Consider the following 26,692-nt stretch of genomic DNA (forward strand, 5'->3'; position numbering starts at 1 on the left):
TGGATAATGTGTGGGCCGACAAATGTTTTCATGAAAGTCCTACCTCGTCCTTAATAAAAAATTATGTTCTGCATAGTTGATCTAGGGGAAGTCACGTCACAGCACCTCGTAATGGCTCAGGCCCGTTTCTGTTTTCCAGGGCAAAGATCCCACCACTCCTAAACGTACAGCAGTGGCTCGGAGAGGCGGTGAGCACATGGGTCGGCATGGCTTATGAGAACATGAGTTCCTCTATCCAGTCAAGCGTGCAGAAAGACAAGGTGAGGCATGTGGTCGTCTGACCGCGAATGGCTTCGGAGCGTGGGTAAACATCGCGAGGCAGTCCTCGCTACCATCCCGATGCATCTGCTCGACGTACTCTGAAGGAGTGTTCAAATCTGTAAATGGCAAGAAAACCCCATCGATGTCCGAATTTAATATATATGAATTAGAGATATCAGACCCCTGATCCATCCCACGTAACGACTCATCCGTCCCGCTTGACGACTCATCCGTCCCCGTGTGTTCCCCATGCCCCTCGCAGCTGGAGGCAGAGTCGTGCTCGGTGAAGCACAGCCTCTCGGCGGGGCTGGCCACGTCGTGGTTCACCAACGCCCTCGCCTTCTGGCTGCAGCTCGCCTGGCCCGAGCCGGCACAGAGCCTGCGCATGCTCGACTCGCTGCTGCAGGTTTGTGAACGGAGGATCACGCGTATGTATGTATGTAGCCAATCGGAGGTGCAGCGAAAGGACAACAGACTAAACGCAAAAAGCAGTTCTAAGGAAATTATTTTGTTATCTAGATGATTTACAGGTGCATAGCTCCAGTGGCTTCCGACAAACTTGCGTTTCTATGAAGCCACGTGATAAGCCACTTCGTTGTGCTATTATTTGTGGCCAGATCGCTTCTGACAAAAGAGCTATACAGCTCAGTGGGCCTTACCTAGTAAAATAAAATAAAAATGTATCGTATAGTTTGTGTATCGGAAAGAAACAATTAACAGGTTTACTGCAAGACCTTGAACGTGGACTTATGAGTTGCTATATAAAAGCAAACGCAAGGAGGAGCCCTGCGAGGTTGGAGGCATTCTGAGTATCCACGGATATTCCTGTACAGCCAGAATGGGTTAAAGAGGTCACCAATTAACCCATCTGTCCATGTTTCGTTTTATCCATATTTAATGTGTGCAGTTTTCCTGGAACTTAAAAAAATATAAGGTCATTAACCACATGCTGATAAATATATGTATTTTTAAATATATTATAATTCATACTTTTAAATATATTCACTTTTTTTATACTCTATACCCACACCCACATTGATGCATCACTTAATTCAGAATAAACAATGTACGACATTTTTTTATAAGTTTACAGTTTCATTGTGTTTAAATATATTATTCAAATAATATGCATTTATCCTGTAAATGTTTATCACTCGGATTTCTTGAGCACCTGTTGATTAGTGATCGCTTCAATGTTTAAGACGCACCATTATTTTAAACTCTTTAAGTGATTCAGAACCGAGGAATTTAATTTAACAGTTGAATCCATCCACTAGAGCAGAGCAGACTCTGCTCATTAAGCTGCGCGAAGCTCATTTCCACTGAATCATTTGGTGACGCTGCTGCGTCGGTTGCGATGCACAAGCACAAATAATAAAACGCTCATCGCATTAGTCAATAACACTGCCGCCTTAAAAGGAAAAGTATAAAATAGCGACGTTTCGGGCAGTGGCCCTTCTTGATCGCGCGTGAATAATGCTAATCATAAAACTATTTAATTGAATTTACATTATAAAGAATTTAAATAAGAAACGTGTTATGAAGAAGGGCCTATTCCTGAAATGTCGCCTATTATGTATTTAAAATGTATTATGTATATTTACCTATTATATATTTTTCCATCAAAGGAAGCGGTGTTATTGACGAACGTGTCGAGTTTTTTTTCTCCTCTTCATCATTTCCACCGAGACTCGATCTCGCAGCCGAGCGAGCATCTTTGCCTGGAAATGCTCTCGTTTATCCGAAGCGCATTCCGGCGCTCGTTAACGATAGGCAACGACTTGAGCACAGCGTGTGCGTGTCCACCCCCCGCGGTCCCACAGGACCTGTGCAACGGGGCCGTGTTTTACGTGGCGCAAATGCGGCAGAAGCTGGAGAACGACTACTGCTACTTCAGCGCCGAGACGAGCATCCCCCTGCCCAAGCAGGTACACAGAGACAAAGATCTCCCGTATGGCCTTTGCAGACCATTGGGGCAAGTGCCGTTAAGAGTATTTACCCTCGATACATTTCCGTGCAATAAGCCACTTCGTTGAGCTATCATGTGTGACCAGGTCACTGCTGAAAACGAGCTCAGTAGCTCAATGGGATTTACCTTGTAAAATAAATCGTTTACTTTAGTTCAGAGAGCACCTATGAAGGCCGGCACGGCGCACGTGGGAGGTGGGTGGTCAGTACCTACGTCCGGCCGTTCTTTGTCTCCCCAGTGCTGATGTTTACATGCCACACCAGGTACTCAGGGCTGAGTAAATCTAGAGGAGGCCCAGAACCGGTTCAGATATTCGTCACTGATGTTGGCCACGAATGGGAATCGGACTTGGGTTAATGGGTTCGTAGCGCAGCACGCTAACCACTACGCCGATGCTCCCCGCACACACACACATCACACACGCACCAGGGACACATTTAATGCTGAGTTTGACCTTCGGGAATCCAAGTCCATCTTCTTGGTTCTTTCGGTAAAGTCACGTAGAAGGGAAATAATAAAATAATAAAAAAGAACATAATAAAATAAAATTCTCACGACGTTTCGGCCACAACGCAAGCAGCCGTCCCCAGGTGAAGAACAGGGCTGTCAGAAAGACGCTGTCTTTATTGTTCTTCACCTGAGGACGGCTGCTTGCGTTGTGGCCGAAACGTCGTGAGAATTTTATTTTATGATGTTTTATTTTTATTATTTTATTATTTCCCTTCTACGTGACTTTACCGAAAGAACCAAGAAGATGAATCCCTGCAGTCACGAAAGCTTTAAATCAAATCCAAGTCCTGTTGAAATATTCATCGCCAATGTTGACTGCGAGCGGTAATTGAACCTAGGCCGCAGGGTTGTAGCGCAGCGCGCTAACCACTGCGCCACCACTCCCCATAAGCAGGTACACAAAGGTGCACACACCACGGTGGGAACAGCGATGCAAAGCAACTCTTCTTTACCCAACCATTGTGACTGGTAGTTGATTGCTTAGTTTTGCTTAAACATGTCTGAGCATAAAGTCAAGGATAATTGGGTATTTGAGGCAGTCGGCAGGAGGGTGCTCTTTTCGACTTGTATGGATCAGAGAGCTGAACGCTAAGAAGCTCAAGATTAGGTTGTTGGAATCTGAGCACAGGTGTCCGAGACGGATGCGAGGAATTTCGTGGCAAGACAGCACAGTGATGCAGAAGTCTGGAAGAGGACATGGCAGGTGGGAAGTGTTGTAGATATGATGATCCATAATAGAGGTTTTTTTGGGTTAGATCGCATGAATATAAATGTGTTGTTAAAACCGCCATCACCCAAAACAGCCAATTAATAATGTTTGTCACGTAAAAAATATGCCAATTCGTTACTAGTACAACACATCGGTGTGTTGGAGAGTAATCCCACAACATTTACAATTCGAGTACGACATTTCGCCGGTAATTACAACCAGCCTCATCGGTCGACATTCAGAATTGTGGAGAAACCCTCCTGTTACGGTCTTAAATAGAGGGGTAAATGCTTCATCATATGTGTTGATATGATGATGATGATGATGATGCAGAATCGGCTGGATTGGGTGGGACGTGAGGGGCCGATTGCCGAGACAGGCATCGGAGAGATCTCCACGAGTCCCGCGACCGAGGGGAGGATGGCGGCGGGGACTCAGAGTGAGGACAAATCTTGGAGGTCGCCGCGTAGCTGCGGGTTCAGGCGGAGGGTAGAAAGCGTTGGCGACGAGGTGGTAACGGCTTTGACCACGACGACATCACGACCGCGAAACGGCTGCCCTCTATATTGCCGCCCGTTTTACTGTGACCCCCCCCCGCTGCCCCCGCTAGGTGTGCACGGGGCTGAACAGCGCGGCGTTTGTGCGCGAGTCGCTGTCGCGGCTGCCGCAGCAACGCGAGTGGCGCGAGGTGGAGCGCGTGGTGCGCGACCTGTGGCGGGACGCCGGCTCCGACCGCTACTACTCGGGCAGCGGGTCGGTGCGCACCAACGGCGACGCGCTCACCTCGCGCCTCGACGTGGCCAACCAAACCATCCTGTCGCTGCTCGACAAGCTCTTCAACTGGATCTCCGACCTGGCGAGTTTTGACCCTTGCTCGGCCGCGAATTATCTTTGCATTTTAAGGTGTAATGGATCTCATTCTTTTTACCTTGAATGCAACAGAGAATTCTCGTATTGTCATCCTTGTACATCCGTGTTTCAATGTTGACGTGTTGTCTCCCTTAATATTGCTCCTTGTTAACGATTCCGTGTGCACCGTGTTAACGTTTCTACGTGTTCCTTCTTTACGTTTGCATGTTTCCCATGTTCATATTTCCGTGTTGTCTGTGTTAACATTACCGTGTGTGTGCTTCAGCTTTTACTGGACTTCAGAGTGTATCTGCAAAACAGCGCCAAGCTACAGAACGTGAACACACATGTGAGTCGCTGCACCTTCTCTTCCTGACTTGGACGTCTGTTCACGTGAACAACATTCAACGTTCTCTATTCTAAGCAATACAAATCAGGAGATGTGATATAATGACAATTTACATATGCTCCAGACATTTTTAAGGCATCCATATCAGTGGTTACATCGCTTTTTTGCACGAGTTCAATCACAACTCGCTGCAGAATTTTTTTTAAAGATGTATAGTTGGTGACAATTTTTACTTGGCTTTACCCTTTTCTGGCAATAAAACAGGAGGTGTTAATATTCTTGGGTCCTTCAGTAAAGTCACGTGACTTTACCGAAAGACCCAGAAATATGGATTCCTGCAGTCACAAAAACTTTAAGTCAAGAGGTGTTAAGACGTTTAAACACCAAATATTGCAAGGCATCAAGTCTGCATTAACCACACGTGCTTGTGGTGAACATGCAAACAAGCATGCTCTGATAATATTTGCATTGTCTTTGAAACTGATTGGTCTACACCAGAGACAGCCTTCTTTGTAGCCTCGTCTCACCATCAGTGTCAGGCCACAGAATGCCAAAAGTCGAACAGTACAAAACAATGCAAGTATCAGCACACTTATAGCTCGGCTTGAGCAGTTGTAGATAGATATATTGTTTTTTTGTTCATTATTATTCTTCATTGTTGTTGTGTGGGTGCATTGGATTGTGTTTTGTGTTCTCAGGATGTTGCTTTGCTGCTGGATTTTCTCAGAGAGAACATCTCCGTCCTGTGCCAGCACCTCTACGAGGACACACGCAACGGGTGAGAGACTGGAATGAGATCACTGCGAAGGTCGTCAGCACAAGAGCTCTGCACGACACTCCGCTAGGTTCAATCCGGGACTGGGTATGCAAATGATGAAAAATCAGAGACTATAACCGCAGATTGGAACAAAACAAAAAAGTAGCTGAAAGTTAAAAATAGATTGTGACGTTATACTTTTTTTTATAATCTACCCGAGGGGCATTTTAGTGAGAGAAAAAAATAGAATTATGTATTTTAAAAATCCCCTCCACCACTCATTGGGTTAGGCATCTAACCGGATTATCTACTTCTGTGCTGATGACTACAAAACCACGACGATCGGTTCTGCTGGCTTTCCGTCGTGTGTACAGGTTAGACTGCGTGTTACTCAGGCATCATGTCCAGCGTTTTTTTATCCACTTCCTGGGAGTTTCTTCAGGAACTCTTTAGATCCTTCAGGAGCTATTCCTGAACACTTGGAAGTTCTCTCCAGAGGGAGAGTCAACAGAAATGAATTTCCTTGAGAAACGAAACGTCGGACATCATGCAGAGCAACACGCGGTGCGACCCGAAATTGCATCGGGGAGCTATGCAGCAGACCAGCCGAGAAACCCCAAAAAACTACAAATAGTTCGCTCAAACACAAGACAGGTCACACAAGGGCATGCAATCAGAAGTTGTATTTATCAATACATGAGCTTCCGCTTCTCTTAGTCTCACTGCTGTGGATTATCAGCGGGTGTACACGGCCATGACTGCTCATTCGCTCACACAGGCTTCTGCAGGCTCTCTGGGCCTGCTCCCTGCGCCAGTTCTGGGAGGTGGTGAACGTCAGCCAGAAGCATCCGCTCGAGTACTACGGCCGGCTTCACCAGATGCTGCAGGTTACCGCCACACACCACGAGCGGCAAACGCGCCTATCAGTCGCTCGTCGCTGGGCTTGTTGAAAGCGAAGACGCAGAGACGTGGTCGAGCGGTAGCACGGCTCATTGCAGAGGGCCGCGGTCAGATCCCAATGGCCACCCTGGTTCAATGCCAATGGCTGCCCTGTTTCATTTCCAACTGCCACCCTGGTTCGATCCTAACTGTCGCCCTGGTTCAATGCCAATGGCTGCCCTGTTTCATTTCCAACTGCCGCTCTGGTTCGATCCCAACTGCCACCCTGGTTTGATCCCACCTCACCCCATGCTCGCGGGGAGAGGGGTAGGGTGGGCCGTGGTGGGGAGGGGGGCTAGGGAAGAATGAGCGTGGTGGAGGGGCGGATCGGTTGTGGGGCTTTCGGTGAGGGCAACCCCTTCATGGAACTCTGCCGGTAGTTTGAAATACATTTTCGGTACTTTGGGGTAATTAGGAGGACAGCGTCTGTGGAAACCCCGGTGTGCTTATGTAACGAACATTACGAAAATATGGACGTAACATCAACAGTGAGGTCAAAAGAACTAAAACAATAGTAAAACCCTGCAGGCTAAGTCGTGTCGTTCTGATGAGAACATGATGGGTGCGGATGGAGTGAATGCACCAGGTGAGGAGGGTTGCAGAGCCAGGGTATGACTGCCCAATCATAGATGGCGTGGGAAAGGTACAGATCAAAGCCAAACAATGGCAACCACAAAAAAAACAGTTTGTGCAAAACAATGTTGGCAGTGATAGAAATTAAACCAGGTCATTCAATTATGAGCGGGCACATAAGTTGACTTAGCCTGGCCGCACAGATCGCAAATGACATCGCGGTCGCGCACAGGCGCTTGGGGGGTGATCCTGATGAGGCATCGTAATTACACCTCAAACTGTGGGCTGGAAGTGACGTGCCGAGGTAGGCCTCGCCGTGTTGTCGCGGTGCAAGTGGACGTGCAGCTTGGCTCGGCAGGGGAGCCGGGAGTAGAACCCCCCCCCCCCCTCGTGAGAAGATGTTGTGAATTTCAAACACCCGGGGTTCATCGCATCCAACGACAAAGTTTGAATTTGTATTCCTCTCATCTGTACCGTGGATGTTGTTGAAATTGATCGGAATTAATGTTTCAGGGGTTACATATTTTGTAAATGACCGCACAGGTCAGCACACGTGTGTGTGTACAACACGTGCCGTAGGAGTGAACGTAATCTCTCTCATTGTGTGTGTGTTCCCACAGGTTCTGTTGGATGTGTTTTATTCTGACTCTCAGGGCCTTTCACTAAACTCCTTGAAAAATGCCGAGTACAAGGTGAGACACGCGTGCGTGCGGTCGTTAAAAGTAATCATAACAAACCGTCGTGTGCCATCAGTGAAAAGAATCACGGTCCTTTGTTATACCATTGCTGGATCGAGACCTCCCTCCACATCTGGTCGGTCTCGTGGGTTGTTTGACCGTATTCCACCACGCTGGTCTGTGCGGGTTGGTGAAAGGTGGAGGGGGCGCCAGAGCGGTTCAACTGTTGCTCGCCACTGATGTTAGCCGTGAGCCGAGAGTGTCGTGCACTAACCACTGTGCTACTACTCAATCTCGTCATGTTAGCGAGCATGGATTTAGCTCAACTTGGTTTAATTGGCAAAAATAAACGAATAAAAAATATATATCCTTCCAACAAATTTGCACAATTTTTTTGCAAACTGCATTTTTAAAACAATAAAAAAACTGATTATTTAAAGCTGTTTCATTTGAGTTTTCTTAAAACAAAATGCAATCTCATCGATTCGATTTGTTTGAATGAACTAAAAATAATGTTCAGTCAAATTAAATCAAGTGCAAATTTAGAGGGTTTTTTTTTTACAAAATACTTCAAAGTTTTTAGTATTATATTTTCAAATTAACAAGTTCCTGGTGCTGGCTGATTTGTCAGCATATTGGTCCACTCTGCGCTATTTAGCTACGCTAAATAGTCGTGTCACTGCCCCCTCCATGTATAACCGTGGATCCACCGGAGTTTGCCTGCTGTCATAAATACTATGAGTAACAACACAGTAGCATTCGTTTTCAATCGTTGTGGTCATACAGAACTAGAGTAAGAAAAAAAAATTCCCTACGTGACTTTACCAAAAGAACCAAAGAGTATGGATCCTTGCAGTTATGAAAACTTCAAATCTAGAAAGAACTAGAGTACATTAAGCGAGGAATCACTGCGGGCAGTGAATCACATTTGCACTGTACAACAAGCCTGCAATCATCCCAATGGCGGGTTAATGTTTGCCCCATGTGACACAGAACAATCCTGTATGATCATTATTTTTTCTCACGCCCTTCCGGTTCAGTCTCTTGAGAACCAGCTCTATTTGAGGAAGTCCAACACCCTGGAGCTGATTGAAAGATATTACCAGGAGAGGGCCGAGGAGCAGGTTAGTAACCCGCGGCAAATCACAGCAGCACAAAAACACGCACAATCTCAGGCTTCCACCCAAAGGGAACTGTTTACTCAGCAGTGTCTACATTTGCCGGATAATATCTTGATTGTTACAATTTGCTTCAGAAATTATGGATGTCAGCAAATAAATGTGACTGGGCAAATAAGTGGTTCGAATCATGAATGTACGTCAATGTACGTATTTATTCCTGATGTCAACCGCTGCCTTCATCTCTCCATGCTCATGTGCAACATTGTGAGAAGAAATCATTAAAAAAGCGGTAGCTAGTGGCGTCTATATACGTATGTATATTGAACTTCTTTCGCACAGTACGTAGCCAACTGTGATAATCAGAGGTGCGGACATTGAGGCGTCCATTAAGACATTGAGGCCACGAGTAGGCCTGCAGTAGGCTAGTAATCATAATCAACCTTTTTGGGTTTAGATCGCGTTATTTATAAATGTGTTGTAACCCTCCACCACCCGACACGGCCAATCAGTAAAAAAAGTGTCACGTTGACAAAAGACAAATAGTTCACTGCTTTAGCCCACCGGTGTGTTGAAGCGTGAAACCACAACATTTACAATTTGAGTACGACGTTTCGCTGGTAATTGCATCCAGCATCATCGGGCAATACTGATTGGCCGTGTCGGGTGGTGGAGGGTTACGACACATTTATAATTAACGCGATCTAAACCCAAAATCGTTGATTATGAATAATATTGGTCGCGAAAGCTTACGTGTTAAACAGGCCAGTAATCCTCCACGCCACAGCGCTCCAGCAGACTGGTCCAGCTGGCAGGTGCGGAGTGACTGCGTGAGCTCCCAGCGTTGAGCAGTGTGGACGGACGGGCTGTTTGTGGCGACATGGACACAGGGTAGTGTAGACGAGCAACTCGCAGTGAGTCAATGACTAGCCTTTACGCCAATTAAGCCAGCGCGCACTCACTTTTAGACAAGGGTATGTTGAAAAGATTCTGATAAAATATTTGCAATTGGATGATGCAAGGAACAAAAACCCTGCTGCCAAACTTGGTAAACTCTCGAAGCATTTGTGTAAAATAACTCCTGAAGGGTGTTGAACCGGAGTCATACCACATCATGGCTCTTGTCGAGCGCTTCAATTTGCGTGTTTCTCGATTTTTCAACAGCAGGCAGCGGACAGCGCCGGGAACGGGCACGGAAAGTTGAAGACCGGCTGCTCCTACGACGACAAGAGTCAGACGCTCACCGTGGACCTGACGGACGCGTTGGCCAACGCCCCGTCGTGGGCCAACGGTAACTAACGCCTTTCAAACCCCCCGAGGGACCAATTCTCATTTTAATGACGAAAATTATCCTGAAGTGTCTGGCGGTGGCTTTGGAAAGCCCTCATCCAATGGCGGTTTCAATGAGACACATCATTTAGCAGGGGAAAACAGTATTTGTCAAAGGGGGATAAAAATACTGGGGGCTCCAATTTTATTTGGGGCTGTCCAGGACCTCAGCTCCAGAGGAGCAAGGACTGAGGTGTTTGCGGTTGGGTGAGGGGCTCCCTAAAATATTGCTTGAGAAATTAAGCCTTTAGAGAATGCTGATGAGCTGGAAAAAGCATGAACCTTCGAGGCAGTTGAAAGAGCGGGAACCTGCCAAAGCGGCCGTGCGTGGTGTATCCCTGCTGAGGTTCCGAACGTGCCTGCGATGTTGAAATACGTACAATTGCTCAATTCAATGAAAAAAACGTCGAAACTCTATAATACCTTCAATCGTGCCATTTGTGCCTGGCCGCTTGCTGTTTGGTCCTTCGAGCAGCGACCGTGATATTTAAAAAAACGTTGTCATCAGTGCTTCACTTCAGCCGGAACACTCAGGAACACTGATCTTGGAATTATTTTATTTTAGCACACCGCATCCATCTCACCTCATTTTGTCCTCATTGTATTCTCGATATTCCTAGAAAAATGTTCATAGGATTACAGTATAGGATATAGGATACATTAATATAGGATTATTATGGTACTCTAGTAGTGGTAGTGGCTTACGCCGGCAATCCAAAAAACATTGAGTAAGAGAACACATTCCTGCGGAGGGAACTGGTAGGAACGTTGGGTTGTTCGGTCAATGGCCAGGGTCAACGGCGGCGTGGTGTATTTCGCAAATATGCCCGACTGTGAGGGCGGGCACAAGTCGGCGTGAGTAGGTTAAACGTTGAGTTTTATAAGGGCACCACGGGGTGACCAGCCCCTCCCCACCCAGCCCTCCCACCCCCCACCCAGCCCCTCCCCACCCTCCCCTCCCCACCCTCCCCTCCCCACCCAGCCCCTCCCTCTCCACCCAGCCCCTCCCTGCACAACGGACACAATAATCCCCTGTGGGCTGGTGTAACCAGGAGGTTCCTACCAGTATTTAATTCCTGGTCATAGTGGAGAGAATGTTGTTGAATGTAACTTGCAGTGCTTGCATTGGTGGGTTGCTTTGTGGGCTTTACCTGGTAAAATAAACGTTGTTTGTTTTTGTGATTTTCTTACCTTTCCTATACTTTGCACTCCTATCTTTGCATTGTTTCTTGTGTCTGACCGGCCCCGACTGGACATCTCTCGAAAAATAGAGCTTCACGGCTCATCGGATTCCTCCAGTTATGAATAAAGATTCCAGTGATTGCGGTTCTGCTTCACAGGCGGGTTGCCCTCGCTGCTCTGCTGGCCTGGCAAGAGCAGCGTGAGGCACTACGTGAAGGTGCTGCTGTGTCCCCGGCACATCTTCCCGCACGCGCACCCACGCAGGACCCAGCGCAAGATGCACACGTCTCCAATCCAGTTCGAAGAGAGCTTCAAGCTGTGAGTGCCCACACCTTGGCGGTTGTTTTTATTATTAAGTGGCCGTCCATAAATGGTATCACGCACCTGGGGGGGGGGCGGGCAGACATTTGTGACGATGTGTGTGATGAGGGGGGAGGTTTGAGAAATGTGACGTCACATCAAAATTCGCAACTTTAAATAAATATAGACAACACGTTCTACTTTATTAAATAGACTTTTTAATAAATGTTTTCTCCTACAACATCGGAGTGCAGTGCCACATTAAATACGCGCTACAATGACAATAGTTTAAAGCGATTTGAAGCATGTTTTATATTTTTGGGGGGGGGGGCAGAGCTTTGTGAAGTCATATTTGAGGGGGGGTCTGACTTTTTGTGAAGCCGTGTGACGAGGGGATTGGGGGTCAAAAATCGTCCAAAATCGCGTGACGTCATTTATGGACGGCCCCTAAGTCAAAATGATATTTTTTTGGTTGTTGCTAAACTGAGCTTTGCACTCATTACACACAAGTGATGCCACAGATGAACCACAAAACCTCGCTGATCTCGTCAAGGAGGATAAAATCATCAGGCAAACTCCGGTCATCCTCACAGCAGCAGCGGCCTTTGGCTGGCCATCGAACAAAGACGGTCACCGCATCGCGTGCTTCCAGATGCGCTTCTGCGGCCGTCTGGAATGCTCTTCCTTCCGATATTAGAGAACCACTGCAGCTATGCACTTTTAAATCTAGATTTAAGACATATTTTTCAAACTGCTTTTTGTGTTTAGTTTGTTGTCCTTCCCCCACACGGTTGGCTATGTACGGTGCTAAAGAAGTTCAACGCACATACATTTACAGTCCTCGGTCAGTGGTGGTAATTCCACATTCCTGTGATGGGGGTGAGTCCATCCGTTAAACAAGCACAGTTAACTTCTGAAAGGCATTTGCTTTTCAGAGCTAGCAAATCTCTTCTCTCCCCTGCCCAGGACTAGAGTGAGCTTGTTCAAACAGCACCATTTCAACATGCCACACGTAACAGTGTAGATTATAATTTGTGTTTGCACAACTCCTCCTAACGTGTTCTCCTTTCATCCTCCCGCGGTAACTATTGAAGTTGCTTCCTGCGTGTGCTTTGCCAAACTTACCAACTACGACCATTTCGTCATTTTGATGATGATGATGCTGCTGCTGCTGATGTTGTTGGGCTGTAGCTTCCCACATCTGGGCAAAGGGACTCCCCTATTTTCCTCCTTCCTTCCATTCTTTAGTTTGTGATGTTTGCCATCTCCATCGCTCTGGTGGTGGTATTCAGACAATACGGTGACCGACAAGAGTCCACTCACACCAACACTACTTTTTACAAACACTCCACACAGTATAGTAGTAGGTTTTTACCCTTTTAAACTCGTACAAAACTGACACCTTTATTCAAGACATCATGTTTGCAATAACCACAACACAAGTAGTCAAAAAAAGCAAAAAAAAGAAGCAACTCTGATGATGGATGAGCATGATTGGCTACGTACGGTGCAAAAGAAGTTCAACTTACATACATGCATGATGAATCATTCATATTCGTAGAACATTTTAATTTACATTCCATATTCTAACATTCAGACCAAATTTTTCTCTGAAGACAACCTCAACTTCCTGATTCTATCTACAACACTTTGCTGCTACATTTTTTACAAACTTCCCCAAGTTACTTACTCCGTCCTGCCGTGACTTTCATAGCTTACTCGGCATGCACCTGTTTTCAGAGGCCTCAAACTTATTTGTAAACTCCAGACTAAACCCTTCCTTCTCTCCTCTGCCAAAGATCAGTCGCTACCCTAATTGCACTCTCCTTAATTCACCTCACCTTTTTGACCTTCCAGCTTAATCCCTAATCCATTTCTACCTCATGTTACACAAGTTACAAGAGGTGCTGTATCTATTTGTCCCAGTTTCCATCCGGTTTATAAGATGCACTTTTTTCCCCCTCTGTATTTTAAAGCAAGCGTTGGGGGTGGTGCGTCTTATCATCCAGTAGGTGTGTGCACGTGACCAGATTCATAGAAATTTTACACGAAGGCGTGGGTTTTGCAGTGCGTATATAATCTGGAGAATACAGTGGCCCGGAACTAACACGGGGGCGATCGCTTTGCCTGTGCAGAAACGTGACGATGGAGCAAGCGCGAGCACCTGGGGCCTGCCTGGTGCTGCGTCTGAAGGCCCAGTGCGGCCTTCACAAGGGCCTGCTAGGTGAGGCTGTCCTTGGCTTGCGCAGCGTCGCCGGCCTGGAGGCGCCAGCTCCCGAGAGTCTGCATTCCGCACGGAGCCAACTCCTGCTGCCCCTCCTGCGCCCAAAGACGCAAGGCAAGAGCCAATCCAGCGCCACTGCACCGTGCCAATTTGGAGACCGATTTAGAATAAGTAGTAGGAATAAATAAAGGGAAATGCTACACGAGACCTGCCAAAAACAACTTGAGATCAAATAGTTGTTTGTAATACCAACTCGATTTGTTACTGAGTTGAATGAACCAATGAGATACATTTCACCGTTAAAAATGTGAACAGTAAGCAGACAGCGTGCATTATAAGCAGAGAATGGAAATGGAAAAGTATGTGTGCATCTTTGAAAGCGTTATCGTCGCCGCCTGATTGGAGGACAATACTATCTTGAAGTCCCTGACATTTCAATGAGAGAAAATATATATAAAAACTATAGAAATAAGCAGAGCCCAAAAAGCAAGATTTTCTTGATATCTTTGGCGTAAAAATACAGTGAGATGTGTTTAAGGCACCAATGCCCACCTCTCTACAGATGATGCGATCGTGGGTACAGCATGATTATGCTACTGCGTAGGGTTTCGCAGGTGTGCTGTGTAGCTCTGCGCTTGTGTGTCTGGGTCGTACCGAATGTTTTTCTCGGCACGATGTCCAAAATTTCGCTGCGCATGCAGTGGGCTTCTTATTAAACTGAATTACTGGCAACTCTCCCTCTGTACTGAACTTTTAGTGGCCATATTCTTAGTCACTGCTAGGCTTGGACTTGGCCTCTAACACAGCTCAGCAAGGGCTTGAGCCGCATGTGTGGCTCAGCCATGGCTTGGCTAAGGCTCGGCTCATGGACATCCTGAGGAAGGCTGGGACCATGTATGTATGTTGAATTTCTTTCGCACTGTACGTAGCCAACCGTGCTAATCGGAGGTGCTCACGGTCAGCTCTGGTTAAGCATGGCTTTAAGTCAGAAGCCAGCCTGAGCTGAGCCAGGACATATACAATATGGGCCGAGATGTTTAGGAATGAACTAAACTGTTCTTGAAGAAATTCCCAGCACGTGGAGCAAAAGGTTATATGTTACAGACCAATTCAGACCTTATTGGTCACCCCGTGCCCTTAGAAATCTCAACATTCATCCTACAAAGTCCCATCACAAGAGAGAAACACAAACAAATACACCAAAAATAAATGTGCCTGTATTGAAACGGTTGTACGCCGTATGGACCTGAAAGCTCAATTGCCCTGCAGAAGAATACGGGGTAAACCATATGGGTTGACACGGTATGAGAACAGATCGTCGTGTTTTCGTCGTCGTAAGCACAAAAGCGGATGAACCAGTTAGGTGCATAGCCCAGTGAGCAATGGAGGGTATTTTTTTAAAAGGACATTTTTTTACCTCAGGAATTTCCTATATTGTCATGAGAATGCACAGATAATTCAAATTCAGAATGTCAATATTTTACTTTATATTCATTTGTTGCATCCAGAAATATACATTTTCTCGCTCCACATGCTGGAAGCATCTCCAGCAATTGAATGCACAGTACTGCTGGGAATTCTGAAGACATTTCCAGAATGTGGGGGCAGACATCATGGCGTTATGGCCCGAAAACACAGCGGATAGCGATGCTTGATTATGGCTCGTAGCGGCTGAGATTACTGCCATTAACCCTCACCACGTGTCGAAATCTGCACTCCACCCTGAAGGCTATGGGAACAGAAACCTTTCAAAAGCGACCTAGCCACAAATGATAACCCAACGAAGTAGCTTATCAACATGTCTAAATTTATAGCAGCCAAATACTCTAAACGCACGTTTCTAAATGTGGAGGGGAAAACCAGAGGACCCGGAGAAAAATCCACGCGACTACGGGGAGAGAGCGCACGCAAACTCCATATATACAGGCGTCAGGGTTGGGATCAAACCTACGACCTCCTGCATGCCGGGCGAGGTAGTTAACATCTCGCCACCACGGTAGCCATGTGATATGGCTGCTGTTTAGGTGCTTACGGTACTGTGTGTACGTGTGTATACCATTACAGAGAGCGACGCCGTGAAGTTCCTGCAAAGAAGATGCTCTGAGAAAGAAGGTAAACAGTTTCTGAAAAAGCTCCGGAAGGCGGAGAAGAGAATACTCTTCTCAACAGAGGACTTGTAGAGGCAACTTGAGAATGTTACAACGGTGGATGAGGTGTTTTGTGTACAATTGTTATTGTAATTATTTGCGCAGGAGTTGACGTAAAAAATATATATAATACTGCTTGAGTAGACAAATATTGATGTGAATTAAAGTGCATCAGTTCCTTTTCTTCACAACAGATTTGTTCACAGCACTCTTCTTAAATAGTTTCCAATACACGAACGGACCCGAGAGCGTGCTAATTGAGGTGTTTCAGAAGCTCCAAACTCATCGTTCAAGCTGGGCTCAGGATTACTTTGTGTGTTCGCATTGAGCATGAATGTCATTTCCACGAGTTAACTTGGGGTTGCAATGTAATGCCCTCAAAAATGCACGCGATATAGATTGTTGTCACATTTCACACGGTGAGGATGTAATCGCAGGAACTCGCATTGTTGCCAAAATGCACCAGGAATTGATAACTCTACAAATGTAAACATCTTACAGGTTGATTTTAACGATTGATTAAACGAATTTTTTATGTAAAGATACGGGTTCAGGACCCGAAAGAAAGAATATATTTTTTAAATCATCCAAAAAAGTAATTGAGAGTGAGATGTTTCTTAAAATTCAAACCGGAAAATGTGAACTAGTAAGTTAGCAATTGAATACTGTACAAGTTTTTTTAATTTGTGTTACTTTCGTTAAAGATGCATGTATCAAAACAACTACGCAATAATAATGATCGATTAATTAAAATGATTTCCCAATGTTCCATTTATGCTAATGAAGTAACACAAGCTGTACAAGTAAGACAATAACACAAGAGATTACACAATTTAAATGGTGATAACGAGACAAACAATTGATTACTAATTATTTCAATATGATATCGATATAGCGCCTGAATTAAGATTAAAACAACTCTGCATTAGCTTTCTTAGTGGTAGCTAAATATATCGTAGTGAAAAAATAAAAGCTTTGGATCACATTGTAGGAATTTTTCCAGAGTCCGTACCATGATTCACCTCCTCACCGTTAATCAATCTTAACTCTTCAAATGCAAATTGAGAGAGGTGGTAGCTTGGGCAGGCCTTCATCCAGTAGTGGATCGACCAAGACTGCTGCCGCTTGTGGCTTATGACTGCTAAACCTCGTCCCATATAAAGATTATAAAACAACGTATTCCATATGAAAACATAAGAATAGATTTGAACCTTTTTGGCAATAAAACAGATGCAAAGATGTTCAAACACCAAATATAAACCTTTTGCAAGCAATCAAGTCTGCATTAACCACACTTACTTGTGGTGAATGAAATAACTGACAACTGACACTTTGGTAATTGATATTTGGCAGTCCAAAACAATTACCTTCAAATTAACTTAATTGGGATTATGCATCGCACTATCGTCCCACTGCTGTGAAAGCTTGGAAGGGACCCTGAAAAAAAGTCTCGGTGTGCCTCACTGAGGCCTTCTTGGGTGGACAAACATCGTCGTCGTAGTAAATAATAATAATCGCTCCTCCGATGGTATCATGGTTGGCTATGTGCGGTCCGAAAGAATTTCAACATACAACGACAATCGCCATTGGCCACTAAGTGGCGGTGACGTCACCACGGCGCTTGTGCCAGGCTACGTGCACTTTAAGGCGACGTGAAGTGTCGAAACTCCTGCTGGCAGGAGATCATGGGGACAGACACGGGTGCCACGGGTTGACTGAGATGACTGGCACACATTTACAGACAATAACGGGAGAAGCAACACGTATTGATATATAACAAACAAAAATCAAGCTCTCTTAAAAACGTGTTAATAAGCTCTACAACGCCTGTACTGTCACAGGACGCCCATGTAATAGAGCCTAACAGCTTATTGGGCCATTCCTGCTGAAATAAATCAAATCTATCAGTCTAAAAACGCAGTGTTACGCAGCGTGTAAATTGGGCTGCCACCTTGAAGCTCGCAATATCACGGTTTGGCCGACTGTGCCAGCTCATGGCTGTGTGATGACTTCATTTGTGAATGTAGGAGACTTGTGAATGTCAAGAGATGGATCGTGGTGTGAACAATATGCCCTATCACGTTCCAACGAGCTAGCCACCGCCTACAACAACAATACCAAAACCGTTCATTATTGCACCCGTAAGCGGCCTGCTAGGTTTGAGACATTTAAAAGGCTAAAACGTGTATAAACAACTCAGATTTATGTACATAGTATTTGTTATATTTCGTAAAGCATTTGTGAAGGATGTACATAACATTACGAATACTATTTTTTGATAAAATGTATAATTGTATGGTAGATTAATATAAAGTATCTTTATATAGTACAGCACTGATGTAGTAGCTCATATTCGCCGCAAGATGCTTAGGTAATGAAGGAAAGGTTTTTGGGGGGGGGGTTTGTTTTTGGAAGTCCGGTGTTTTTGGTGTGGTTTGAATAAATTAATGTAATAAGGTGAATGTGTCTATAACGAGTGTGATTTATTGTTCATAGTATTCTCGCTCCTGTGTATACCCCAATTCGGGGTCTAGTCTAGTCACAGAGGAGTTGTATAGTCGCAGTTTGCACCGATATGCAGTGCCGGATTAAGCTAGTGCGGGGCCTGTAGCATATGTTATAAAGGGGCCCTAAATAAAAAAAAACACAAATATAAAAAAAAAAAAATTTTTAACTTGCATAGTAGAGTAATTGTCTTTTTTCATGTGATATACAGCCAGATAATACGACAAATCGCTAACCTTAAACACCCAGTCGTTCATGAAAGTTGAAGGCAGTATAGTACTATAGTAATAGAGCAAGTGCAGAGTCACTGAACCGGAATTGACAGCTTGCAATCATTTAGTGCGGGGTCCTTGAAAGTACGGCGCCCGTAGCATATGATACTTTTGCTACGAGGGTAAGCCGGCACTGCCGATATGACATGTGGCCAGAAATTGCCCCGATATTAAAAACAACACACACACACCCACCCGCCGTCAGGACATTCACAAGCCATTGATTGATTCAAGTGAGCCTGACCCTTTGCCGAATAAACAATGAATGTTGAAACCATTTCTTGCTATTAAAACATCTGGCAGTACACCAGCATTGATTCAGGTAAGTCTGACTGTTGATGAGACAGTGAATGTCGAAACCAGCCCTTTCATATATACACATCTAACAGTACAGCATTGATTCAAACAAACCTGACTGCAGAAACACCGAATGCTGAAAGTGCTTCCAGAATTTGCTTGTGTTGATCCATTGCTGCTGATCGAATGCCCTGTCAACAGGCTAGGAGGGTAGAATGAGTATGTGGTGCGGCTGTAAACATCAGCACTGGGGAGACAAAGGTGGTCAGGCATGGTGTTGGCCACCCCTTCCGCTTATGTGCCGTGCACGCGCTGGCCCCAGACATCTGTTAAAGGTTATTCAGGGTATCTTGAGGTTTTTAAATCTTTATCTGCGTTTGTACAGATCGTATTCTCTATTTAATAGAGTCACAGTTTGTGGGCGCTGTCATTTCAGATTCAAATTTTGGGGTAAAGCAGTCCATTTTTTGGTGGTCCGCGTGAACTTCTCCTGAGAAACAGATTTATTTGGTGGGTGAGGAATGTAAAGTTGACCCGATTGGTTGAGATGAAGGACATGGAATGTGAGGAGGTGGTGAGTGCACACGAGGCCGTTAGTGGAACTCGCGCAGAGCGGTGCTGCGTGACGGCTCTGGTTCTAACAGGTGGAGTCGCCCGCAACAATACGGGTTGCAGGTGTCAAAGCCATAATTTCTATGCCCTTTTAGGAAAGCTTCGAGATAATTTTAAGGGGAATAGGCTGAGCTTGCCTGCTCGTCGAGAGGAGTGCGGCGGCAGAAGGAGTGCGGGGCGCGAGACGATGGGACTTGTGGCAATCAATGCAAACGCTGACTGCTTCGGAAGCCATGGTCCTTCGCTTTGCTCGGTGTCATTGCAATCGTGCGTGGCCGAGCCCTACGAGGTTGCGTACTGCCCCGAAACGTGGAACCATGGGCCAGAGTAGGTCCAACGGTTTTGACTAGATGCCAACTTTGCCCCAAAGTCGACGCTCCCTCAAAAGCACCTCTCACATGCAATGGGTGCGCAACGAGGCTCGAATAACTTTGTCTCCTGAGCCGTTTGCGTTGGTTCAACGGTTGTCTGAGCCGTCCTGTCGTGACTGGTTCCTAATTCCTCCACGTCATTGAACAAAGACGGTGGTTACCGCATCGCGCAATTTCAGATGCGATGCCTCCGATTAGCACACCTGTCAACCCCTTATTCTTGGTTCTTTCGGTAAAGTCACGTAGAAGGGAAATAATAAAATAAATCAATTTAAACAATGCAATTCTCACTACGTTTCGATTGCAACACAAGCAATCATCATCAGGTGTGCTGTGGTTTTCACATTGTCATTGTAGTGCGTATTTAATGTGTCGCTGCACTCTGATGTAGGAGAAAACATGTAATAAAAAGGAGGCGTTGGAAAGGTTAAATTTAGCATAAAATTCACTTGAAAGCATTCAACGTCTAACTAAAACTGCAGATGTTCAGAATATTGCATTGAAATTATCTTATAATGATAAAATATAAAAAGTAATAACTATCAAAAAAATACTTGAAACTTTGTAGTAGAACGAATCAAAATGGATAGTACAATTATAACAATCATATATTCATTGCACAGAATGAAAAGCCCTGGTAGAATCATTAGAATCAAAATGTTGAATAACAATAATTAAAATGTTTTTAAAAATGTATGCTTCTCCATTCTCCCATGGAGAAGCAAAATGCTCCTTCATGGAATAAATAAAGGTGACCTTAGTAAATTTAAATAATCAAATGGTTAATAATGAAAATTAATCAAAATTTGTGTTGTTATAACAATTCTATATGTATTTAAAGTTACGCATTTTGATGTGACGTCACATTTCTCAAACCCCCCCCCCGTCACACATCGTCACAAATGTTTGACCCCCCCCCCCAGGTGCGTGACGTCATTTATGGACGACCCCCAAGCCGAAACATAACATATAAAAAAATAATGTTTAAAAATATTTATTTTTTATGATAGAATATAGTATTGTCATCAGTATGACATAACTATAGCAAGTTTGCAGTCGATACCACATTGGGAAGTGGGTTAAAATTGAGTTACAAGATTTGAGGATACAACAACAACGACAACAACAGAGTGAGTTAAATAAAAGCGTGTAATAATAATAAAAGCGTGCAAAATGTAATAAAAGCGTGTAATGTAAAAACACACAGACGTGGTAACGTATACACAAACAGGGTCTTAGAAGTTCGCAATTAATGTTATCATCATCAGAACAGCAATCTGGAAGGGGTGGCACATGCATCCTGCAATTCGAAATCGATACAGAAAATAGGATCTGCCAATAGACTGCACATACCAGTCTCCCTAGACTGTACGTGATCAATGCAGGCATCGTGAGCTGAATGCATTTTTTTTTACCATTGCGTTTTGCGCATCGATGACTGAACGGCAGCGTTCAAGGTGGCCGGATCTCATCATGCGGAACGCTCACACTCTTAAGGTTTGTCCCTCGCAGTGGAGGTTATGTCTATTATTCCAAAGCTCCATTTACAGTCAACGCACGCCACAAACACGGCTCGTTTCTGCTTCGACAATGGGGTGGCATCTCGGTTACTTCCCTTCTATACCCCGAGACCCGCACGGATCTGGCGCGGTGCCAAGGCCACCCCCAGCCCACAGGGAGTGACACGTAGCTGCTCTCATTCAAGTGGCACGTGTGATGTAATCGGTGAGGGCTCGTACATATAAACCCAGCGGCCAGCCATCCACCCGCTAGTCCTCTCGTGTTATTATAAATACATCACACACGCGCTCACAATCGCTGCGCGATTTCCTCCGACACACGTGTCGTACTGTCGCCTGGCTCACTGTGACGTGAGTTGTCCACGCGTCAACAACATCAGCTAGCTGCCGTTCTTTAAATAAAACACATATAGCATTGCCTTCGTGAAGCCGGCTGCTGTTTTTGTTTTGGTTCATGCGCGTTTTGAGACATTGATGTATGCGGGAGAAGAGAAATGGATTCCCAACTACAGGTAAGATGTCTGCAATCGCATGTTGGGTGACACAGAAAACGTGTGCGGGATGCATCGGGTCTGATTACTCATGATGCGTTTGGGAATACTTCACAATGCTGCTGGTTACTGTGGATTGATGAAGGCAGACCGGGAGGGAGACCAGGACCGGTTCGGTTGTCACCACCGATGTTAGCCGTAAGTCAAACATGCAACTGGAGGTAACCTGGCGGAGTGCGCTAATCACTGTGCCACCGCTCCACCCGCAGGTGGTATTAGGCTGATAAAAGCACACAAACACAGCTTTATTTGAATTTTGAATGTTTAAAACATTGAAATGTGGCGAGATCCCAAAATGCTGTACAAGTGGGAGTGAGGGGGGACGTGCCCATGAATAGGGTTTGAAGGGTTTTTCTCGTTATGATCGTAGGGAATTACCAGCTCGAAGGAACTGAAAGCATACTATGGTATGAGGGTGTGTACATCGTTAATTCCTTCATTGTTAATGGACTTTCTTTACAAGTGCAGCCAACGCATCTGCAAATTCAAATCATAACTCACCCTAGGTTTGATTTTATAGACGGAGACCGTCAAACAGAGAAACTAACCATCGTTGTGAACACATCACACGACTACGGCGTGCCTCGAAATCAGTACATTCTCTTCACTCGCCGAGGTTCATTCAAATTTTTTAATTTTTTGTACAGTTCCGCCAGTGCAGTCCTCACAAAAATGATAACAGTGAGGCATGTATGTCACGAAAGGGACCCTGCTGGGCAGTGACTTTTATTTTAAACGAATGGCACAGACTCTTCCTGGGGAATTCCCAGGCATTCCCAGGGCAGCCGAGCGACATAGTCCCGCCAGCATGTAACACATTTTTTAAGTAAGGTTTATTTAAAACAAATGAATATGCAAATCAGGGGGGGGGGGGAATATGAGAGGTCAATAATTAGAGGTCACAAGATATCTGAACCACCGCCCCGTACAATGAAGTTACAAGCAAGTCAAGTGCGCATGGCGCGTAACTACCACGTGTCCATCAAGGGAGTGAGCGATACACATCGCATCGGGGGTTTGAAAGTCCCGGGGGAGTTCGCCAACATCTCGGCTGTGAGCCGACTCTTAATGCTTCTTCTGTTTGGTGCTGTTGTTACTCAACTTGAGCTTTCAGGTAAAATGTTAAAATAAAGTAGATAAAGAAAAACGTTTTCCAATTCACACACATTTATTTGCACTCAAAAGTAGAAAATAATTTATGTTGACCCCAGAATTAATCAAATTTGATGTTGTGAATGAAAGTGAGTGGTTTCCTTTCGATATCTTTCATTGTCTTTATGCAAGCCACCCACTTTTATTGAGCACATCAAATTTGATTAATTCTAGGGTCAAAATTATTTATTTTCTATTTGAGTGAAAATTAAAGTGTGTAATTGATTAACTCGTTTTTACCTGATTTATTTTAATGCTAACCTTGTAAAAAAAAATTGGAAATGTACATGTGAATTATAAGATCTCAATCCAGACCATAACAATAGTTCATTATTGTCTGGATAATTCTAATATATTTCGATCCCGACCCTGACGCCTGCTCTATATTTGGAGTTTGCGTGTCTCTGTCCGCGTGGTCGCGTAGATAAGAGTATTTGGCTGCTACACATTTCCACGTGATGATAAGCCGCTTCGTTGAGCTATCATTTGTGATGGCCAGGTCGCTACTGAAAAAGAGCGACATGGCACATGAGTGGGCCTCACGTGGTAAAATAAACAATGTTTGTAGTTTAGTCACCGGTATTATAGCGCGGCGCAATTCACCACAGCATCGCCGCTCCCCACGTGTGATTGAATGTAGAGAGTTCATGAATCGCTCTGCCATGAGTTCACAACTCGCCCGTGCATGCTAGCAGTGCACGTGGGAGCGGCACATATTTGTGGTGTCTGCTGAAATTGCCACGTTCTCTGTTTTTATTCCACCACAGTGCATACCTTTTACATAACAGCTAATCTTACAGTCTTGCACGCTTGGATTGAATTACAACCCAACTGGGTTATGTATGAGAGCCGAGGCGTTAGACGTTCACATTGCATGGCAAGGCACATTTCACGCGCTACTAACAATGCTGTTGTTGTTGTTCGAGTTACAAGATTACGTTCTAAACAAGCGGCAGTAGTGATCTCGTTGCACTTTCATGATGCCTCTATTGTTAACTACATTTTTTGAGTTAATTTCATCGAGCCCTGTCCCCTGGGAGTCGCTGACATGGATAATTCACACGGCACACCCACAGCCAGTATAGGGACTTCCTTACTGATGAAGTAGTTAGGTTCCAGAGGTCTGTTCGTAAGTCGAACTTTACTCCTTGTCGATTCCAAACACGTTGTATGGCGTCTACACTAAACACGGGGAACGGCTTTAAAAGTTGGATAATCTCCTGTAGATGGAGATGCCGCTGGTGCTTTACGTTCTGCAGATGTAGATGCCGCTGGTGCTTCACGTCCTGCAGATCTAGATGCCACTGGTTCTTCACTTTCTGCAGATGTAGATGCCACTGGTTCTTCATGTTATGTAGATGTAGATGCCACTGGTTTTTCACTTTCTGCAGATGTAGATGCCACTGGTTCTTCACGTTCTGCAGATGTAGATGCCACTGATTCTTCACGTTCTGCAGATGTAGATGCCACTGGTGCTTCACGTTCTGCAAATGTAGATGCCACTGATTCTCCACGTTCTGCAGATGTAGATGCCACTGGTTCTTCACGTTCTGCAGATGTAGATGCCACTGGTTCTTCACGTTCTGCAGATGTAGATGCCACTGGTTTTTCATGTGATGCAGATGTAGATGCCACTGGTTTTTCATGTGATGCAGATGTAGATGCCACTGGTTTTTCATGTGATGCAGATGTAGATGCCACTGGTTCTTCACGTTCTGCAGATGTAGATGCCACCACCGCCGCCATTTATTGCACGGTGCTTGAACTTACGACTCTCGGTCCGAACAGGCAAATTGACATACAGTATGGACAGGTTTTGTTCATTTCTATGAAAGTTTGCAAGTCGAATATTTGTAAGTAGAGGAGTCCCTGTATTCCTCAAGACTTGTTTTCAACTTGTTACGGTCCATTGAGCCAAACAGATATTTTATTGTTTGTAAAGCGACAACGAGCCATAAACCATTGGCAGTTACAGGACATTGCAGGGTGGGAACACCACTTGCTCAGTCCTGTGACTATTAGCCACGACATGCCACCGATTCCCACCTACTAGCCACCCAGGGATCATTCAGTGAGACATTATGGACTGACTCAAGTAATGTGATACTGAAGACATGGTTAATAAAGTGGTCCGGATTAAAAGTAATGGTCTCATGGCGCTAAAAAGAATCGATAGCTCGTTATATAAGAACACGCAATCCATTTGTTTTCTGAGACATGAAAAGAGCAACAGGCAGACAAGAGAACACACACACAAGTTAGAGATGTTATATAAATTGTTAAGAATATTGCGATCTTGGGCAGGACAAGTCAGGCGAAGGGACAATGATGATGATGATCGCCAGTGGATTGATGCAAACAAAAGAACGGTAACCAAATGCACTTTCAAATCTAGATTGACAAACGCATTTCTTTAGAACTGCTTTGTGTTGTCCCCCCCCCCCCGCACCTCCGATTAGCATGGTTGGCTTCGCACGGTGCGAAAGAAGTGGACTTCCAGAGATGGAGCAATGAGACCATGAGGCATTCATTCAGACGTGGATAGATAATGATTAATTCATTCTCGGGGTACTTTGTAGCTTTTTTTATTATTCAGAAATTACCACTGTGGAATATATTTCGGGAGAGTGGATGGAAAAAATAATTCCTGCTTCGGTGAACCGTGACAAAACAATGGTTCGCGTTATGGTGGGACAATTCCGGTAGCCAGCACGTAGTATAGTAGTCGGGCTTTCGAGACGAATATGATCCAGAAATGTTTTTTTCTTGTGGTTAGATCACACGAATATGAATGGTGTCGTTCATTTATATTTATGCGATCTAACACGCCCGGGGTACTGTACAGTCTTAAAGGGAATTGGCCGGCGTGTGTGTTATGTAACCCCACTTGCTGGCTCTTGCCACTGGTGAAAGCCCACCAAAGGCTCTCTGGGTTGTGTGTGTGTATATACAAGATACAGTACGTTCCATTTTAAATTGTACACTCAACAATGGGGGTGAGTTGGTGCCTCGGTTGTTAGCGACCTGCGCGAATGGTTTGGCCATGTTTGTTTGTTGTAGTATGGAGTTAGAATGATGGCTTTAATCTAAGTTATCTTGTGGTTGTTGTTGTTTGACTTGCATCCCACTGGGATTTTTGCACACAGAGTTGGTGTACGGTGCTTTTTCTGGAAGATTTTTGCTGTTTTTTCCTGGATTTTTCTGTTTGCGCATAGTCACTTTAAGATGTTTTCTTGTTCATGTTTTTGTTTTTTGTTTGTTGCCGTTGCACCCGATTCAACAGCCGAATGGCTCACAGGGCTATACCTAATAAATGAAACTGAAAACTGAATGAGCCGGCTCAATGCGTTCACGTCCCAGCTGAATATAAACCCTGACATTGGCTATCGCGAGCGAGGTGTTTGGTACGACATTGGGCTGTGTATACTGTATACACAGACACGATACAGGGCGTGCTATTTCCAATTGCACATTCTAACTTGAGTGGCATGGGGGAGTCGATGCCTCAGTTTCTAGGGC

General features: G+C 44.9%; 2 protein-coding genes across 5 annotated transcripts in view; both read left to right on the top strand.

Annotated features, from left to right (window-relative positions):
• Nucleotides 1-18,351, top strand: part of LOC133345090 (BAI1-associated protein 3-like) — a 50,574-nt gene extending 32,223 nt beyond the window's left edge. For both annotated transcript variants that reach the window (XM_061555558.1, XM_061555568.1), the window contains exons 19-31: nucleotides 140-260; nucleotides 524-667; nucleotides 2,085-2,189; nucleotides 4,060-4,305; nucleotides 4,585-4,647; nucleotides 5,346-5,425; nucleotides 6,183-6,291; nucleotides 7,537-7,608; nucleotides 8,634-8,717; nucleotides 9,876-10,002; nucleotides 11,381-11,540; nucleotides 13,658-13,860; nucleotides 15,811-18,351. In XM_061555558.1, the coding sequence (XP_061411542.1) occupies nucleotides 140-260; nucleotides 524-667; nucleotides 2,085-2,189; nucleotides 4,060-4,305; nucleotides 4,585-4,647; nucleotides 5,346-5,425; nucleotides 6,183-6,291; nucleotides 7,537-7,608; nucleotides 8,634-8,717; nucleotides 9,876-10,002; nucleotides 11,381-11,540; nucleotides 13,658-13,860; nucleotides 15,811-15,926 (1,630 nt within the window). In that variant the 3' untranslated portion in view covers nucleotides 15,927-18,351. The remainder of the gene's footprint in view (nucleotides 1-139; nucleotides 261-523; nucleotides 668-2,084; nucleotides 2,190-4,059; nucleotides 4,306-4,584; nucleotides 4,648-5,345; nucleotides 5,426-6,182; nucleotides 6,292-7,536; nucleotides 7,609-8,633; nucleotides 8,718-9,875; nucleotides 10,003-11,380; nucleotides 11,541-13,657; nucleotides 13,861-15,810) is intronic.
• Nucleotides 18,352-21,709: 3,358 nt separating this feature from the next.
• Nucleotides 21,710-26,692, top strand: part of LOC133345109 (BAI1-associated protein 3-like) — a 51,839-nt gene continuing 46,856 nt past the window's right edge. For all 3 annotated transcript variants that reach the window (XM_061555592.1, XM_061555610.1, XM_061555601.1), the window contains exon 1: nucleotides 21,710-21,982. In XM_061555592.1, the coding sequence (XP_061411576.1) occupies nucleotides 21,965-21,982 (18 nt within the window). In that variant the 5' untranslated portion in view covers nucleotides 21,710-21,964. The remainder of the gene's footprint in view (nucleotides 21,983-26,692) is intronic.

Source organism: Lethenteron reissneri, chromosome 3 (assembly GCF_015708825.2).
Source record: "Lethenteron reissneri isolate LAM-NWPU_2019-01 chromosome 3, ASM1570882v1, whole genome shotgun sequence".
Taxonomy (NCBI): Eukaryota; Metazoa; Chordata; class Hyperoartia; order Petromyzontiformes; family Petromyzontidae; genus Lethenteron; species Lethenteron reissneri.